Genomic DNA, 19,641 nt, shown 5'->3' on the forward strand with positions numbered 1-19,641 from the left:
GTTCTTACAGTTTAGTGAGGAGAGAATGTCTGCAGTGTTTCCAAAACTAGGGGAGAAAAGAGGCTGGATTTGCAGGGACCTGCCCTGGGAAAGAAAGCTGCACTGGTCTCCCTAAATATTCCAGACAATTTCTCTTCCAGAAACAAGGATGCATACAACACAAGACCCCGAATTAACCCACTGGAAGGACACCAGTTGGTCTCAGTTTAATGATGTATTAGTCAGTTTTGCTGTGGTAACATGCAACCCCCCAAATCTCAGTCTTTACTACAAAAAAACATTTGCCTTTCACTTTACAATCAGCTGCTTTGAGACACGCAGGCTGAAGGGGATGTTCCTATTTAAGAAACAGGGCCTCACGGTAGAGCGGAAAGAACACTAGACTACTTGCAACCCACTGCCCATTGGCTCCTCCAGCTTCTGTCAGATGTGGCACGAGTCACATCTGCTCACAGCCCTTCTCCCCTTGGGAGATGGGGCGCGGGGGGGGGGGGGCACTGCAGGAAGCCACTCAGCTGCAGGGAAGAGTACACGAAGTCTCTAGGATGAACAGCTCAAGAAAAAAAAAACTATCTACGACAGATCAAGACTTTCCACATCAAAAGGCATACTAGCCAGGTACTGTGGTGCACACCCTAACCCAGCATTCTTCTGCTGAGGCAGGAGCATGACTGGAGCTGAGGGAATGGGGAAGCATTCGGGAACTACTGTCTGGTCTGTTGCAGTTCTCACACTGGGAGGGCAGGGGAACTGGTCCCGAGGACCCCAGTCTGTACAGTCATTAACGCAGAAACAGGATGTGGCTTCATGGCTCCATTCACCTCATGGCATCCACAGCATCCCTTATAGCTCTCCCCGATTCTGGTGGAAAGTCAGACTCAGTCTCAGCCCTACAGCCTTAGAATACTATGCAGGGTTGGTTACTGCCTTGGAGGACATTCTGTACATGCCCGATGCCACAAAGGTTAAGACTGTTGCTGCGCCCTGACACAATCTACAGGCCAGGGAGTCACCAAGGCCAGCTCGTGGGACAACTGCAGCAGATGCTCCTTCAGCGATGGACTCCAAGGCTGTTCTGACCAAGACAGAGCTGTGAATCTGAGGAGGGTGAGGCCCAGCTGGAACTCGGCACTCAGTCAGACAGGCTGAGGTTCAGGGAGGCCAGCAGCTTGTCCCCAGCATGAGGCTAGCAACCACTGTCCCTGGGGACAGAGAAATGCTGAACTCCAGGTCTGTCTGGCTGATCCAAGTGTGTAGACTCCAGGCAGAGGAAGCTGAGGGAGGAAACCCCAGGGTCTGGCTCCCACTTTACCTGTGTACCCTTTTCCCCTGAAGATAATTCTTAGAGAAAGGAGAAGATCCTACACAGACCACGAATGTTGGTGTAAGGGCCTTCACCGCGTACCTGCAGGGAGCATGACAGAGTGGTTAACTGGATTATACGCTCCATTATCCATGAACCTTCCCAACCACACTCAAGGTGAACCTTCGAATGCATATAAACATTAAGATACAACTTAGCACATTTCTTTGTCTGGTTGTTTGTAAGTCTGGGGACAGCATAAGTCTCCCCTTAAAAGTGAGTCACAACTCTAGGTCGGCCCTCTGGCATCAGGCACACGTGGGACTAAACATGAAAGAAGACCACAAAACAAGTTATCAGTTCCTTCACTCCCTGTTCTGTGAGTAACTGGGTAAGCCGGGTTCTTACTAACTTGAGGCTACAGTCTATACTCCAACAAGCCAGGTTTGGCCATCTGTTCCCATTGTGGCCACACTGAATTAATCCCCCCTTTTTTTTCACCTTTAAAAAACAAACAAAACTATTACTTTTGCTCTTTGAATTGGTTTCTTGAGAGTGAATGGCCAAGCCTGGCTTCTTGAGGTATAGACTATGACTCCAGGTTTAGTAACAAGGCCCTGTGTTAAGAAACAAGATTAAAGTATAACCACATGGACCAGTTAGATGGTTCAGTGGATAAAGGCACTTGGCTGCTGTGCCTTACTGGGACTCAAATAGTGGAAGAGAGAACCAACACCCACAAGGTGTCCTCTGACCTGCACACAGCGTATGCCATGGCATGGGTGCAACACCCCCCCACCCCCCCCCCCCGCCGTTCCCCCTTAAATGTTAAAAGACATACTTAAAAAAAAAAAAAAAAAAAAAAAACAAAAACAGCCAGGCGGTGGTGGTGCACGCCTTTAATCTCAGCACTCGGGAGGCAGAGCCAGGAGGATCTTTGTGAGTTCGAGGCCAGCCTGGTCTCCAAAGGGAGTTCCAGGAAAGGCGCAAAGCTACACAAAGAAACCCTGTCTCGAAACAACAACAACAACAAAAAACATGTTCTTGCTCTGGAGGAAGGGCTATAAAAAGATGTGTGAAGCCGGGCGGTGGTGGCGCACACCTTTAATCCCAGCACTCGGGAGGCAGAGCCAGGCGGATCTCTGTGAGTTCGAGGCCAGCCTGGGCTACCAAGTGAGTTCCAGGAAAAAGGTGCAAAGCTACACAGAGAAACCCTGTCTTGAAAAACCAAAAAAAAAAAAAAAAAAAAAAAAGATGTGTGAGATACATCCTTAGCCCAAGAAGGCCCAATCCCCTCTACAGGGGGGAAACAGGAAGCGCTTCCTCAAAGATGCCATGTTTGAACCTTCCCATCTGTCCTGAGTCTCCCTCCCATCCAGCCTCTCCCACCTTGGGCCTCAGCACCCGACAGGACAATTCAAATCTGTACACCTTCCTTGAACTCACCTCTGCAGGTCCACTCACCATCCCGGATAAAGCCTGTGTTCCTCAGCGGGACAGTCAAGTCCATGCGCCATGAATGGTGCTAACTCAGCTCCCCGGCCTCACTGCTTACCACACCCTCGACCCCTCTCCCCAGCACAACTGGTTTCTAGTCTAGTGCAGAAATCCTTTGCCTTACTCTTCTTCACTTTGCTCCAAGTTGGAGAAAAATGGCCCTAAGAGTGAACTTGTTAACCCCCCTCAGGGCATTCTACAGAAGCTGCTGAGAGGCGGCTGTGGAATCCTGCTTGCTGCCATTGCTGATAACAAAGACATCCTCCCTCGGCAGGCCGCACCATGTCTACAGAGCACTCTGCCTTCTGCTTGCATCCTGACTCGAAAGTACCCTAGAAACATGTACCCATTCTACAGGTGAAGGGCAAGCCCAGTGAGGCAGAGTGTGCTCAGGGTCATACAGATAGGGAGCCAAGGGCTATCTGCAATATGCTCTTTCCATGTAACAGTGTCGGGAGACAACTGCAATCAGAAAATGGAAGCTACCCCAGCTACCTTCAGCTACAAAAAACAAGCAGCTTTTCCATTCTGAGACCAGGCCACTCACTTCCCTGGCCTGGGCTGCCATTGTTCTTCACCCTCCTTGGCCGATGGCGTGGCTTAATGGGCCAGGCCAGTCAGTCCCACGGGCTGCCCTCTGACAGGCTGCCTTCTGACTGGCTGCCTTCTGCAATGGCTGTGGATCAGTGAGCGGAGGAGCTGACTAGACTCTGGGAAGGGACCTGTGCATTTCCCCATCATCCCATGGAGGTGCTCACCTGGGGTGCTGCAGCACCTGCAGCAGAGTGCTCCAGGGGGACACCTGGTATAGTTCTGCCCTATCCTCATCCTCGAAGTAGATCTGTGAGATTAACCAGGAAGAGAATCAGAGACAAACCCGGGCTTCGGCAGCCCTACACACGCAGTGGCAATTCTGAGAAGCTGGGATGGCGGCAGCTGCTGCTAGTGGAGTACTGCTCCTCCACAGGCCTGCAGCCTCAGGTGCACAGGTCAGCCCCTGCTGTGCTACCCAGAAGGCTGCCTCCTCCGCGGTCAGGGAAGGGGAACACTCCTCATGTCCACAGGCAGGAAACGGCCCGTGCAGCCTTCAGTCTAGTCCCAGTGCCGTAGGGGTGGGGAGGAGAAAGCCACAGTGACCCCGAAACAAAGGAAGAACCAGAGCAGGTGAGAACATCTCACAGGTGACAACACCAGGTTATGTGTGCAGGGCACTGAGGCCAGAGCAGCGTGAGGACATCTCACAGGAGGCACGTCAGAGCTCGACCAGGAGAGGGAGGCACTCACGCCGGAGCCAGCAGCCTGAACAGGAAGAAAGGCTTCCTTGGAAGTCAGGTAGCCTAGGGCAGCAAGCTGGGGCCCAAGAGAAGTGAAAACAGTGTCCACATGTGCGGGGCAGAAAACTATGGGGAGTATCAGGCCCCAGACAGACGAAAGACGACCACTGGTTATGGCACAGAATGGCCTGCTGCTTCTGTTTTCTTGTTGCTCTTTGCAGTACTGAGGATAGGATAGGACCCAGGGTGTCACACACGCTAGGCAGGTGCTCAGCCACTGAGCTACATCCTTCCTTTTACGGTTTTAAAATAAAGTTAAGTCACTAAGTTACCTTGAACTGCTTATTAGTCCAGGATGGACTCCTACTCCAGCTTCCCAAGTGGCTGGGATTACAGTCCATGCCACCAAGCCCCAACAGGATGGCCTGTTGGGTTAGAGCCTGAACAGGATGAAGGGTGGGTGAGCCACTCAGGATGTCGCAGTCTGCAGATGAGGAAGGATGCCATGTGGGGGGAGCAGCCCGCCATGGGGCTGAGGGTTCCACACAGGAAGGTGCCAGTGCTAGTGGCTGAGGGGGACTGACCAAAGAGCAAAGGTCAGCTGGGCGTGGTAGTGCACAGCTGGAACCCTAGTGCACACAGGCTGAGGTAGGGGGACGGTCTTGAGTCCCAGGCTAGCCTGTGCTACACAGTAAAAACCTGACTCAAAAACCAAAAAGCCACCAAAGTCTTCCTCATAAATATAAAGCAGATCTCAGTGCCAGAGCAGAACTGGAGACACATAACATTGCCCACATACTCAGTCCCTAGCCATGAGTCCCTTTTCCCAATATTAACAGTGTATGGACCGCACAGAGACCTAGGCTTCTAATACCACTCTCCAGTAGAAACAACCAAGGCTCCCCGGGAAAGAATGGCTGCTGTCAGAGCTGCAGTGAAGAAAACAGAGGTCAAAGTCGGAGCATCCAGGCCAGAAACAAGTTCTTACACTAATCTATAAGAACAAGTCGGAAGAGAGTCCCACTGACCAAGTCTAGCACAATTTGAACATAAACAACCACAGTAGCCAATTATAACTCATTGACTAAAAGAGGAAACCATAAATCCACTGAGTAAAACAGATGTCGGGCTAGTGAGATGGCTCAGTGGTAAAGGTACATGCTTTGCTCCAAGCCTGATGATCTGAGTTCAGACCCCACATGATGGAAGGTCAGAACTGGCTCCTGTAAGTTGTCCTCTGACATCTACATGCATGCTAGTGCACGTGCACACACACTCATTTCAAAGAGCCTCCCATGAAATCATAAAGTATACAGAGTCACTGTGCAGTAGAGACCTGGTGACCCCTCCTTGGTCAGGTGACCAGGGTGATCATCTTTAAGAACAAGACACCGAGAGCCCACCTGATAGGTCAGTGAGAACACAGCATCACCCCTGTAACAGTCCAGCCAAACACACAAAATCCAAATCCAGTCCCAGGAAACACAGGAGAGAAGACAGAAAACACTGACAACAGCTCTTCAGGGGTCAGGGCAGGGACAATAAAGGACATAATCAACACACTATGTATTCCTGGAACAGAAGGAATCTTCCTGGGACAATCTGTGGACCCTGAATGGAGCCTGAGGATAAGACTGTAGTCAACAATCAAGGCTAGTTTCCTGACCTTGATAGCTCTTTCGAGATCATGAAGAACGTCTTTGTCTACAGAAAACATGTACAAAAGTAATTCAAGGTTGCTGGAAAACATGTGGTGTCTCCCTCTCAAATATTCAGGAAACAATTCATTACTCAGTAAACTCTGGTTATATTTTATTTAAAAAATTCTAGCACTGGAATATTATTCAGCCTTACAAAGGAAGGCTCACATATGCTACAATTTGACTCATTCTAGACTATGGTTGAATCTTGAAGACACTATGCTAAGCGAAGTAAGCCAGACACTGTATGACTTCTGTTTCTGTGTGGTCCCACGTTCATAGAGAAAGGAAGTAGAACACACCCAAGGGTAGGGGTAGAGGACATTTCTGTTTCATGTTTGATGAGTTCAGTGTCTCAGTTTAGGAAAATGGAAAGTTATAGAGAGGGATAGTAGTAATGGGCATATAACAGTGTGAATGAGCTTGATAATGTCACTCAACTGTGGGACTAAAATGGTAAGTGTTATATAATGTATATTTTACCAAAAAAATTGTAATCACTCAAGGGTCAGTGAGATGGTTCAGTGTGTAAAAGCTCTTGATGGACAAGGCTGATGGCCTGAGTTCAATCCCCAGAACCTACAGGGGAGAAAGCCAACGCCCCAAAGTTGTCCTTTGACCTCCACATGTCCTGTGGCAAATCTCACACACACACCTTTTAAAAACACTCAATTTCTGTATACACTCTTCCCAACTCCCTCAGAGGGACGAAATAGAACTTTTCTTACCTCCAAATTATCCAGGTGGTATTTCTGCTCTGAGTCCCAGGAGGGCGCTTCACTAAACATCACCTTGAGATGGTCAATAAACCTATGGGAGGAAGAAGTGCTTTCTGGGTATCAATGTTCCATCTCCATCCCCACATCAGTCCCTGGACACCAATTCAGAGAGAAAGGTGATGTATAAAGCATGGCATTCAGGCTTAACCCACTGAGACAATAGCGCCAAAATATGAAGGCTAGACACTTGTCTAGGACATAATCTTTCTAAGCATTAACGCTTTGAAATTACACGTTAAATGGTGCAATCTGTATCTTTTCTAATAAACACACACTTACACTATACGCATGTACTACCTAAGATGACCCACCAGACAGCGACAAGGCAAGCCCTATCCTGCCAGAGAGTAAACAGATTCACAACGGAGAAGCCCGGCAACCTGCTAGGGGGTACCTCTAAATTACTCCCTGGCACGTCGGCAGGAGGAGCACTCGAGCAGGAGTGGAGAGCTGCTGGAGTATGTACCTGGAATCCTCATGAAAGGCAGCGACAAAGTCAGACTGCGTATACTCTGGGTACAGGAACAGCACAGGCCAGCTCAGCCTGCCTTGATTATTTAGACTTAGCCTGGCTCCACCAGGGTTCTCAGAGCTGAGCCCATCCAGGAGGATCTCAGCTGGACCATTGGAGGCTGAATCTTCATCCTTAACCACTGCTTCAGAGACAAGCCTGATGTTCCTAGCCTGGATTAAGACAAAAACACAGGCACAGACCTCATGTAGGAAGATGCAAACACACATCACTGAAATACACCCTAGCCATAGGAGCTTCCTGAGGGCCAGCTCCACACACGGTCCATCCTAACTGTCCTGACGGCCTGGCACACAGTAGGCACCACTTGTTTAACTTCACTAGGCATCTGTGGTGTGCTTGGCCCTGTATCAAGAGGAGGTGGACATGGTTCCCTGCCCTCAGAGCTGTCTCTGGTCTAGAGGAAACAGCTATGGGATAGTCACAACAGACGGTAGGAAGTGGAGCTGAGGTACTGCAGACAGTAGCTGGTGGTACCTGAGAAGTGCTAAGCCTTGGAGAGTGGCTTTGAAAGATGGAGAATGCACGTGCAGAGGCACAGAACAGGGCAAGCGTGTGATGGTACAGGAATGCAAACGCTTCCCTTGGGTGAGCACATAGGATGCTAGAAATAAAAGCCTGACTTCATCCTGACTGCCTTACTGACGTGAAGATCCACCACGGGTCTCCAGAGTGGTGCCATCTCTTAACGTGTGCTAGGTTTCTAAGGTTAGCACATCTGGAGACATCAAAATAGCTTTGATGATATCCCTTAAAGTAGGAGTTGGCAAACCTGTTCTTTTCTCTTTTTGAGACAGTCTCATGGAACCAGAGCTGGCCTTGACTTTCTAATCCTCCTGTCACCTGTTCCCAGGCGCTGGGATTAAAGGCATGTGCCACGTGCCCAGTCTAATTTTTTTTTAATTTTATTTATGTGGTGTTTTACCCATATGTATGTCTGTGTAAGGACGTCAGATCCCCTGGAGCTGGAGTTATAGACAGTTGTGAGCTGCTATGTGGGTGCTGGGGATGGACCTGGGTTTTCTGGAAGAACAACCAGGAATCTTGACCACTGAGCCATCTCTCCAGCCCCCATATTTAACTTGTTAATATGTGTTAACAGATTGCCTGTTGGGAGAGACAAGTGAAGTACACTTTAGCAGTGTTAAGTTCTCAAAGTTAATTATCAAAATGGGTGCATAACTTCAGTGAACACAGAAAGAAACTACAACCTCAGCCCAGGAGGCATCATCTCCCTGTAAAGACAGAGCAAGATCAAATGGGAGACTAGTCGGCTGTCAAGGATAAAAGAAACGTGTGTCAGACACGTTCCCTTCATGTAAGAACCAAGCACTAACTGGCTTGGCCACTGGGCCTCCTAGCCTACACTCACTTCAGAATGCTGGACAGGGAGGATTTTATTGCCATTAGTCAGAAGAACATCCTAAAACTGTGGCTTTCTCGGGTTGTAACGTAAGTTATAGTAAAGAGAAAGGCCAGGTGCTGACGCCCTGAGCTGTGTGAGGTTTTCTCATCAAAAACGAGTAAAGCAGGAACAGGAAAACCTTCCCCAGATGGCTGCTGAGAAAATGGGACGAGAGGATGATTAACCTAGAGCACATACTCGGTATGTTCCTGAGACCAGCAAAGGCAGGGGCCGAGCTAACTGGACGCGGTGGTCTGACTCCAGAGCCTGGGTAAGCACAGTCGTGAAGAAAAAGCATCCCAAGGAAGGTTCCTGGCAGGTTTCCACAGCCAGGGGACTTTATACACTTGGCTATAGTCTGAGAACTCACCTTGACAGCCTGGAGTAGAGCCTCGTTCTGTCTCTGTTCCTTCTTTTCTTTCAACTTTGCCCTCCTCAGATCCCTCTCTTCCATCCTCTGGAAATAAAATTCAGATGCCATCAGCTCCAGGGAGCTCTTCCTCCATCTACCCCAGCCTGCAGGACCATACCCAGTCCTGTGCACGACCATACCCAGTCCTGTGCACGACCATACCCAGTCCTGTGCACGACCATACCCAGTCCTGTGCAGGCCACGCTCCTGCTCAGGGATTGCCAGGGTCTGTTTCAGTAAACAAGCACAAACACACATCCAGGAGCCAGGCCCAGTGGAAGCAGAAATTTAAAACTAGTTCTTAAAAAGGCAAACAAACAAACAAAACCCACAAACCTTAGTTCTTGTACCCCAGGAACTCACAACCCACTGAGGGGTGCTGCCAAGTAAAGGGCCAAGTGTACCAGGTGTGTCCCCCTGGTGGTGTGGACTGAGTACAACACATGGGGTGACTGAGTCTGTCCCCAAAGTGGGCTTAGGCAGCTGAGGAAGACACCACCAATCAAGGAGAGAGGGCATCTCGATTCAGGGACCCCAGTGGAGTGGGCAAGTGCTGCATGGGGACCCCAGCTTCTCTGGTGGCTGGAGAACCCGTGTCAAAAACTCACAGGCTCTGCCTTCTGCACAGTCACAACCAGTGAGGGAAAACACTACATTCTACTCAGTCTGACGGAGAGAATATTCTTCCCCGCTCACCCCCACCCCCAGTCTGTCCAAGGCTTTCACTCCTGACCCTGCAGGTGATAGGAATCTGCCAACATCTGCTACAAAGGGAAGAGGGCAGATATGTCAGGCTTTGCAGCTCATGCGGTCTCTGCTGGGTATTATCTGGTTGTTTCTAACTCTCTTGAGAATGTGAAAAACACTTAGCTCATTTCATCTTCATAAAAACAGTCAAGGTATATATTATACTCTTCATTTTCAAAGCTGGGACTGAGAGACATCAGGAACTTGTCCAACACATTTCAGCAGTGGCAAAGTAGTATTCAAACTCAAGATTTGTTGATGTCTCCTTCCTAGGGCTCTTGTCTGGAATGTTCTTCTCCCTCAGTGTCATTCAGCCAAGTAAACTCCTGCTCAGTCATTAAGAGATTAGGCTCAGGCATCATCTCTCAGGAAACTCTGCCTGCTGGAAGCCCATTTACACCTGCCCTTGGCAGGGCAAAGTTAGACACCACTACTAAACTGCTAGTATACACACCAGATATTCCCACAATGACTTGAGACATAACCTGAGGAATGCTAATTAGCAAATGCAAACGTCTGCGGACAGTTACCAACCTTCAGCTTGTCTGCTTTTGCCCTCACTTCTAGAAGTTTCTTCTCTTTGGCATCAATCTGTAGCCCCTCATCACACCAGTTCACAGCCTCGGCAAAGTGTTTCAGTTCAAGATGGCAAATGGCACCTGCAGAAACCAGAGTCCTGAGGATCTAGAACAATGTGCACACCTTGAGCAAACCCTCCCTCCCCACCGGGCACCGGCTAGCCCTAGATGGGAAGGCAGGACTCCGCTCTTTGTAGTTCAGTTCCTAGACAAGAAAAGGATTTGTGAAATCGCTCTCATCCCCATTTAGTTCAAAACTTCTAAGTCTTCCCGGTATAAAGAACCCTAAAATGCAGCACCTTATGGCAAAGAACACAGGTTCTGGAATCAGACCGAGCTGGGCTAGAAAATGGCTGTCGTTTACTTGCTGGACCTTGGACAAGGGCCATGATTGAGTTTCAGGTTCCTCATCTGCAAACGGGAGAATAAAACCCATCTCAGATGGTATGTGTATTTTTTTTATGTGTATGTGTGCATGTTTACATGTGGGCATGTTCACAAAAGTGTCTGCCTGAAGAGGCCAGAAATGTTGGATAGCCCTGGAGCTGGAGTCTCAGGCAGCTGGGACCCACTGGACTGAAAAAGTCCTCTGCAAGAGCAAATGTTCTCCTAACTGCTGAGCCATCTCCCCAGCCCCGAAAAGATATTTACTATAAAGCAGAATTTCCACAGCCACCAGTCAACACCAAAGCCCAGGGTCTCTTCTAAGTTTCCTTTTTTATAGAGCCGTCTGTTTAAGCTGCTCCTCTTTGGGTTTTGTTTGGCTGGTTTGGGGGCTTGTTTTGTTTGCATTCTGGGATGATATCTGAGGCACCTTGTGCATGCGAGGGAAGGTGCTCTACCACTAAGCTGCATATCTTTTTTTTTTTTTTTTTTTTTTTTTTTTTGGTTTTTTTTTCTCCGAGACAGGGTTTCTCTGTGTAGCTTTGCGCCTTTCCTGGAACTCACTTGGTAGCCCAGGCCGGCCTCGAACTCACAGAGATCCGCCTGGCTCTGCCTCCCGAGTGCTGGGATTAAAGGCGTGCGGCACCACCGCCCGGCAATGATTCTAGTTCCAAAACGTTTTTTTGTTTGTTTGTTTGAGACCCCGGTTTCATTATGTGGCTCTGGCTGTCCTGGAACTCACTCTGTAGCCCAGGCTGGCCTCAAATTCACAGAGATCTGCTGCCTCTGCCTCCCAAGTGCTGAGACTAATGGTGTGTGCCACCACTGGCCAGCTCTAAAATGTTTTGATGCAATCATGTTCAAGAGTTAACCTCTTTTAGGCTTTTCATGGAATTTTTTTTATTTTTATTTATTTATTTATTTATTTATTTATTTATTTATTTATTTATTTAGTTTTTTCGAGACAGGGTTTCTCTATGTTGTTTTTGGTGCCTGTCCTGGATCTCGCTCTGTAGACCAGGCTGGCCTTGAACTCACAGAGATCCGCCTGGCTCTGCCTCCCGAGTGCTGGGATTAAAGACGTGCGCCACCACCGCCCGGCTATTCATAGAAAATTTAAAACATCAGAACTTTACTATAAAGGCTTGGCTGTCAAAGACTCTAACCCTGGACAGGTAAGATAGTTCAGCAGGTAAAGCCCTTGCTGCCAAGCCTGATGCCCTGAAATCACTCCCTGGAGCCCACATGGTAGAGGAGAAAAGCCTACCCCTACTCAGAACTGAGCAAACTGACACTGACAGGAGATGCCCTGCAAGGTCATACTTTAAGGTGAGGCTGACAATGAATCGGTGAGACTAATTCCACAGGACTGTACTCTACCAGCCACCCTGACTCCGTGCCTTCTGTCCTGTGGCCGAGGAACAAGAACCCACCCTCCAGCCAGGGACATCTAAAGAGGCATAACTTGGATAAAGCAGTTTAAGCAGGCTCATGGCAATGGAGGGAGGTTCAATATATGAAGAATAAATCAAAGTTTGCAAAGCACCCTAAGCGCAGAGAAAACTAAAGAATAAAGTAATAAAGCACGGGACCACAAGACAGAAACGAGGAAACAGTCCAGCAGGAGAGTTCTCAACAAAAGTCCCAGAACTTATCTTTTAATTATTTTAATTGGCATTTGAATATCTTGCCTTTCAATCAGGGAAACTGGGAAGAAAATCAGGATGTGCTGTGTCTTAATTAACTTTAATCTTTACTAATTCAAAATGAGGAGTTTCAACTTCATACAACCACAGTCTAAAGGGTAGAGCTTTCTGAGGAGTGCTGAGTGGCCTGTAGCTGCTGAGGGGCAGCTTCACATCAAGACTGCAGGACTGAGGTGACTCCCTCAGGCCCAGCACCTCAGGCAGCGCTGTCAATGGCAGTTTTTGGTGCAGGGAGTGCCAGTTTGTCCATAGTGATGGCCACCCCGCAGCTCATGGAGACTCACCTCTTATTATGGCTTTCAGGTGGCCGGGCTTCAGCTTCCTGGCAGCCAGCACATCGTTGAGAGCAGAGCGGAAATTGCCTAACAAAATGCCAATAAGTAAAAGAAAGAACAAGTTTTGAGGTCAAAATGTTTCCAGAACACCATGACATTGACAAAGACATTTCTTGAACAAGTCTCAAGAAATTGGAACAACTGAACATACTTCTGAAAAATATTATGCTCATCAAGTCCTAAAATGCTCACAATGGCAGGCAATCCCCATGAATTGGAAACAGTGAATAAGCCCATGAAAAGCCGTCCCGTTCACTAGTGGCCAGGAAACTAAAGCTGACGTGAAATTGGTAAGGATATGGAAAAATACAGTTAATTACAGAATAAATTAGCACTCTCTTTGAAACAACAGTTTTCTTCTAGAAATTATCCTCAAAAATACTTGAGCAAGGTGTAAGGACCAATGTGAAGAACAAGTGAGCTCCATTATTTCCCTCTGGTACTGAGAGCTGAGACAGGGTTTCACAAAACCGCCCAGGCTGACCTCAAACTTGGGATCCTCCTGCCTCATTCTCCCAGGTAGCTGAGATTTACAGGGTCCAGACACTCACAAAGGCACTTAGAACACAGAATACTCTTTGAAAGCTGGAAAGCAAAGGGACAGGGCGTGAAAACAGAAAGCAGAGGGGACTACCGAGCCACACCACAAGAGGAACAAGTACTCAGGACTTGGTGTCACAGGCAGCAGGGCCTCTGCAAAGGGAGCAGGCAGACTGAAAGGCCGGCAGATTTCCAAATGCCTTACCCTCTGCTGCTGGAACCCAGCCCGCCCCAAACCTGCAGAGAGAGGTAAACTGGAGGTTTACTCTAGGCAGACACAAAAACAGGGCCTCTGGACTGGAACCCCAGGCACAGTGGTGATCTAGTAAAGGAAAACCAAGCACAGAGCCCTCAGCCCCATTCTCCCACTTGGTTCTGCACCAGCAGCCACAATTTCCAAAAAGAAAACAGTACGCAGGCCTGGCAGTGATGGCGCACGCCTTTAATCTCAGCACTCAGGATGCAGAGGCAGGTGGATCTCTGTGAGTTTGAGGCCTGGTCTACACAATGAGTTCTAAGACAGGCTCCAAAGCTACATAGAGAATCCCTGTCTTGAAAATTAAAAAAAAAAAAAAAAAAAAAAAAAAAAAGGAAAGAAAGAAAACAGTACACAGAATAAAGAAAAATATCAATTTAAGAAATTTCCTAGATCCATCTGCCTCTGCCTCCCAAATTCCAAGATTAAAAGCATAAGCGACCACTCCTGGTATGAATTCTTTCTTCTTTTCCTTTTTCTTTCCTTTTTTAAAGATGTGTGTGGTGGGGGGGGGGGGGGGGGAGTGGGGCACACACACACGCCAAACAGCCAGCCCTGTATGTGTGGGTGCTCATGGACTTCAGAAGAGGGCATCAGACCTCTGGAGCTGGAGTGTGCCTGTGTACAGGCAGTTGTGCGCAGCCTGATGCGGGTACTGGGACCTGAACTTGAGGTTCTCTGGAAGAGGAGCAAGTGTTCTTAAGTGCTGAGACATGTATCTCTTCAGAAATAATAAAGTCAGGCTGAGGAGAAGGCTCAGTCAGTACAGTGCTTGCTGTACAAGCATGGGGACCTGAATACAATCCCCAGGACCCTCATAAAAATGCTACTGTGATAGTATGTGCTTGTAATCCCACGCTGAGGGGAGAGGAGGGAGCGAAGACAAATGGATTCATATGGCTTGCTGGCCAGCCAGCCTACCTTTCTCAGAAAGCTCCAGGAGATTGTCTCAAAAAACAAAGTAGGCCAGGCGGTGGTGGCGCACAACTTTGATCCCAGCACTCGAGAGGCAGAGCCAGGAGGATCTCTGTGAGTTCGAGTCCCACCTGGTCTACAGAGTGAGTTTCAGGACAGGCACCAAAACTACACAGAAAAACCCTGTCTCGAAAAACAAACAAAAAAACCAAGGTAGATGGCTCCTGAGAACGACATCCGAGGTTAACCTTTGCCCTGCACATACACACCCATCCACTATATATACACATACATACAGGAAAAGGAGCTAATTGAATCATAATTTAGTACTTACCGAGATGGTACTGTGCCGCGGCCCGATTGGTATAAAGGATAGCATTCAAATCAGGGTCTGCACACTTCTTCTTTAATCCTTCACTGTATGAAACCACAGCTTTCTTATAGTCTTTTTCTTTAAAATAATCATTGCCTTCATCTTTATAGGCCTTGGCTTGCTCTGCAAATAGAGGAAATAAACATCATGTCATACCTTTAGAAAGCTCACTGAAAATCTGAATCATGAAGTAATATTGTGCAGGTTAGGTTGTTGCCATCTTGACACAAGCTAGAGTCATCTGGGAAGAGGAAGCCTCAAACGAAAAAAAAAAAATGCCTCCATCAGATTGGTCTGTCTTGGGCCTTTTCTTGATTAATGATTGATGTGGGAGGGTCTATCACACTGTGGGCAGTACTACTCCTGGGCAGGTGGTCCTGGGGTGTATGACAAAGCTAAACAAGGTAAGCAGAACAAGCCAGTAAGCAGCATTCCCTATGGTCTCAGTCTCAGTTCCTGCCTCTAAGTGCCTGCTTGAGTTCACTTCCTTCAGTGATAAACTGATTATAGCCTATAAGCTAAAATAAACCCTTTCTTCCCCCAAGCTCATCTTGGACAGTCTTTTAGCACAGCCAAGAAGAAGGCAAACTAACACATATATGATAAATGAAAGAGATGGAACCAACAAAGAAAGAAAAATCCAGATTAATGGTATGATAAAATGGGCATCAATATAGAGACACAATGGCACACAAAGTTAATGCTACAATCAATTCCAAAAGTCTTAGGATGTATGTTACTAAGTGGTTCCTTTCTTTCTTTCTTTCTTTCTTTCTTTCTTTCTTTCTTTCTTTCTTTCTTTCTTTCTTTCTTTCTTTCTAAGTGGTTCCTTTCTTTCTTTCCTTCCTTCCTTCCTTCCTTCCTTCTTTCTTTCTTTTTTTCTTTTTCTTTTTTTTCCAAGACAAAGTTTCTCTGTGTAACAGCCCTGGCTGTGATGGAACTTGCTCTGTAGACCAGGCTAGCCTCAAACTCAGAGATCCGCCTGCCTCTGTCTCCCGAGTGCTGGGATTAAAGGTGTGTGCCACCACAACCTGACTGTGAGTGCTGAAGGGGGAAAGAAAGATGACCTAAGAGATGACTCAGCAGGTAAAGGCACCTGGCCCCACACTTGACAACCTGAGCTTGATCTCAGGAACATTCATAAAAGTAAAAGAGAAGTCACACCACAAAACAAAGCTGTCCTGACCGCCGAGGTTCTGGTTTCAATACACACACACACACACACACACACACACACACACACACACGTATATTTATCCTAGTTTTTGAAGGACTTAAAAAAATTTTTTGAGGAAATTATACTACTCCTTTTCTTACATTGTTTCATTCACTGAAATGCCATTTTCCCTCCTCTTTCTGATAACAACCTACAAAACTATTAAGATTTAGACCCACTGTGAGCTACCGCCGGAGTGCTCCAACAGTGCCCACTAAGGTAGTAGTGTACTTGTTGGCAATTATCACACATATTTCCTGATTCTTTAGGACAATTTGGCTTTTTATTGGAGTCTGATCTTTGAGGCCTGGAACTGTGGGCATTTAGAAGATATCTAAAAAAGAAGTGTGGAGGGAATAGTGACAAGTTGGCCATCTAACTCATACTTTACCTCAACAAAGACACAAAGCAAACACTAGTCACATAAGATACCTTCTGGAGATCGCTCATCATCAAAAATAATTGACTGAAGGCAAGCCAAGTCAGGGAACTCCTTGGGATCTATTTCTGATGGTGCTTTCTTCATAAATAGGGGGATCTTGTCAAATTCCTAGATTTCAAAAGAATAAAGCACATAATTAGCATTGTCTACTGAATTAGATGCAATCCCAGGACTCAACGTCAAAGTCTTTTTCACTGATTATGATCTGCAAATCCTCATGATTGGCTGGATCTACACAATCTCCGGTTCCTATGGTGGAAAACTGGACTTCTGAGTTCTCAACTCTCCAAGGGTGGTCGTGATCACCTTCAACTAGGTGCTCTCATGTTCATCTTTGCCCTTACCGTAAGTGACAGGGTGCTGCAGGCAAAGCAACTTTACAAGGGAGGAACCCAGCTCAGAGAACTCAGGAAACCGTCCCAGTAGCAGAACCAGGTGGTGGTGGATCACGGGGCTGACTGCCCAGCCCTGTAGTCTTAACTGCAGCGACAACTTAGACTCTCAAAACCTCGAAGCCGATGGCTTCTGGCACTCAACTGGAAGGCACTCGTCCTTCGGCAGCGATCACGGCACGAGGACCACGTTCCCACCCCAGCGGAGCCCCCGGGAACGCTCACCTCCTCCCACTGGTCCTCGCGGAAGCCGCCGCGGTAAGGTTGGCTCTGGAACTTATCCAGGAAAGCGTCCATGGAAGTGTCATCCGCAGGGTCAGCCTCAGAACTCTCCATTGCCCCTCGCGACCCCAAGTGCTTGGACCTGAAGGGCCAAGAAGCGTACGGCTCCTTCCGGCGGCGCGTGTGCCCTTCCCTCTGCTGTCCGGGCTGCGCGTGTCGGTGCCTCTTGGGTTCCGCGGGCCTGGGGGCGTGGCCTGACAGGGGCGTGGCCTGACAGGGAGCCTCCACCGCATCCATCCCCTGGCAAAGCTTGCCTAGCCTCCTCTCCTGGCTTCTGGTAGTAGTTATGTAAGCTCCCTTTTGTATCTGCCCTCCACATCTCCTTCAACCCTGATGTTTTGTCTTCTCTATAAATGTTCTCAAAAAGTGAATTCTTAGCCAAACCCGATAACACTTGTCTGTAATCCTAGCATTTAGGGGGTTTAGTAGGAGAATCACAAGTTCAAGACCAGCCTAGACTACATAGCACGACCCATTCTCAAACAAAACAAATTTTTATTGGGAGGGGGGTTTCGAGACGGGGTTTCCCTGTGTCGTTTTTGTGCCAGCCCTGGATCTCGCTCTGGAGACCAGGCTGGCCTTGAACTCACAGAGATCTGCCTGGCTCTGCCTCCTGAGTGTTGGGATTAAAGGCATGCGCCACTGCTGCCCGGCCAACAGAACAAAATTTTTGTGCACACAAATTTTAGCATACTTTTTTCACTTAACACAAGGCTTGAGGTACCCATAGGGTTTAGCCTCCCGGATGGGTACCCAGCCTGATTCCTCACCTCACCTCATAGATAATATGACAACAGAGGTCTTCACACATGCCCCTTTGGACCTGTGGGAAGATTACCCCAAGATGTATGCCTACAGGTAGAATCCTTGGGTCATGAATATTCATAAGCTCGCCACTACTGACTAGTGACAGATTCTTCTTCAAACTAGCTGCATCAATCTGTTGCTGCAGCAGCAGTGCCCAGGGTTCCTACATCCCATGAGGAGAAAGTTTTCTAAAATTGGCATCTGCTCCTCTATCTCCCTTCTTAGCCCCCCACCTGCCTCCCCTCTGTCTCCTGGATGAAGTCTATCTCCTTTGCACAGCCTCCATGGCCTTAGACCTGGCTCTTGCACCTCTCCTCTTGTTCTAGGTCCCGTCTCACTATGTCCTTGAAGATGGTCTTTGGTCCCGTGTGCCCTGCTCGCCACCCATAGATGCCCAAATGTGGCCACCTTTCCAAACCTCCTTGAGAAGTCTCTTCTCTGGCACCCCAGACTCCAGCTGATACACACAACCTCTGGATGCCACGGTCCCCATGCCTCCCTGCTGAGCTCAATCTTTGCACCTTTGACCATTTAGATATGGGGCTGTCCTGCTGTCCTGAGCACTGTAAGGTGTTTAACTGTGCCTGACACCTGGTCTCTACCTACCAGAGGTTAGTAGCATTGACACAACAAAGATGTCTTCAGATAGTTTTGCATTAGCAGTGGGCAATTATTGGGCAAAGACCCAAGGGTGAGACTCAGAGACCAGGGTCCCTGAATATGCATGATGTCATCGGTTGGAGTCTTTTCTCTCTCTTTCCCTTTCCACAAGGGCCACCTAAACCATCGCCCCTTCTGCTCTTATCGCTGGGGAAGGGAACCGAGATGTCCAGGAGACCCCTGTGTGGACTTGGTCAAGCCCCTTCACCTCCCTGTGCCTTGGTGTCCCATGGTACGATGTGAACAAAACAGTCTGCACACATCTGTAAATGTCAACTGAATCAACAAATGAAGGTCATGCTCTTTTCACAGACTCGTCAGAGTGAGGGCTACACAAGGACCCGGGGTATCCCTCGCGAGGAAGCCATCTGAATGGAGAGGTTGACCATACGGTATTTACAGTGATCTGGCTGGGGGCTTTTGCGTGTCACTGCTTCAAAGACGTCTTCCAGGAGCTCAGTGCCTGCATGATCCAGGAGCGCCGCTGGTGGGAAGTGGGCAGGCTCTCACAACTGGGGCTCCAGCGGTGCGTACTGGATGGGTCACACACCCATGAATCCCCATGTGGCAGTGGCCAAGAGTTCCGCCAGCAACTGGCCATAATATGGTCCTGGGCCTGGGCTGCGTAGATACATACTGATGCTTCTGGATCGTGTCTCAAGAGCTCCAGAGCTGGGTTGGAGGAAGAGAACGGCCGCTTGTTTAGACAAGGTTCCTCCCTTGGTAAAGCTCAAAATTCATCCTTCCTTCCTAGCCTTGGCTTAGACACCCCTCTATGAAGCATCTCCCCAGCCCTTCAGATGGTCACATCTTTCAAAGCTTGTGTGAAAATTCTGCCTCCTTTAGGAAGCCCTTCTGGAGTTCCGCAGCCTACCTCCCTGCTCCTATCAATTCTCTCAGTTGCAAGATGAACCTGTGCCCCCTTCAACATTTACACTATCCACCCTGTGCCAAATGGTTCGGGCTCTTGTTTTTGAGCCTCATTTGCTTAATGAAGTTACAAGCTCCCCAGGATGCCGTGCACTCTGCCTCTGGGTGACCCCACAGTCGCTGACATTGCACTCACTGTAGCTAAAGCATTAGCACAGCAGAACTGAACTGAGGCA

General features: G+C 48.3%; 2 protein-coding genes across 6 annotated transcripts in view; both read right to left on the reverse strand.

The window, feature by feature from the left end:
- Positions 1-566: 566 nt before the first annotated feature.
- On the reverse strand, positions 567-17,219 carry Ttc4 (tetratricopeptide repeat domain 4). Its single transcript, XM_059254611.1, has 10 exons — positions 17,012-17,219; positions 16,385-16,502; positions 14,698-14,859; positions 12,602-12,679; positions 10,184-10,308; positions 8,861-8,947; positions 7,020-7,237; positions 6,503-6,584; positions 3,559-3,641; positions 567-1,405 (listed from the first exon to the last, which is right to left on the reverse strand). The coding sequence occupies exons 1-10, from the start codon at positions 17,120-17,122 to the stop codon at positions 1,309-1,311; spliced, it is 1,161 nt and encodes a 386-aa protein (XP_059110594.1). The 5' UTR covers positions 17,123-17,219; the 3' UTR covers positions 567-1,308.
- A 1,582-nt stretch (positions 17,220-18,801) lies between these two features.
- Mroh7 (maestro heat like repeat family member 7) overlaps positions 18,802-19,641 on the reverse strand; it is a 51,792-nt gene continuing 50,952 nt past the window's right edge. For all 5 annotated transcript variants that reach the window (XM_059254616.1, XM_059254613.1, XM_059254614.1 and 2 more), the window contains one exon: positions 18,802-19,207. In XM_059254616.1, coding sequence (XP_059110599.1) covers positions 18,963-19,207 — 245 coding nt within the window. In that variant the 3' untranslated portion in view covers positions 18,802-18,962. The remainder of the gene's footprint in view (positions 19,208-19,641) is intronic.

The sequence above is a fragment of the Peromyscus eremicus genome, chromosome 2, assembly GCF_949786415.1.
Source record: "Peromyscus eremicus chromosome 2, PerEre_H2_v1, whole genome shotgun sequence".
NCBI lineage: Eukaryota > Metazoa > Chordata > Mammalia > Rodentia > Cricetidae > Peromyscus > Peromyscus eremicus.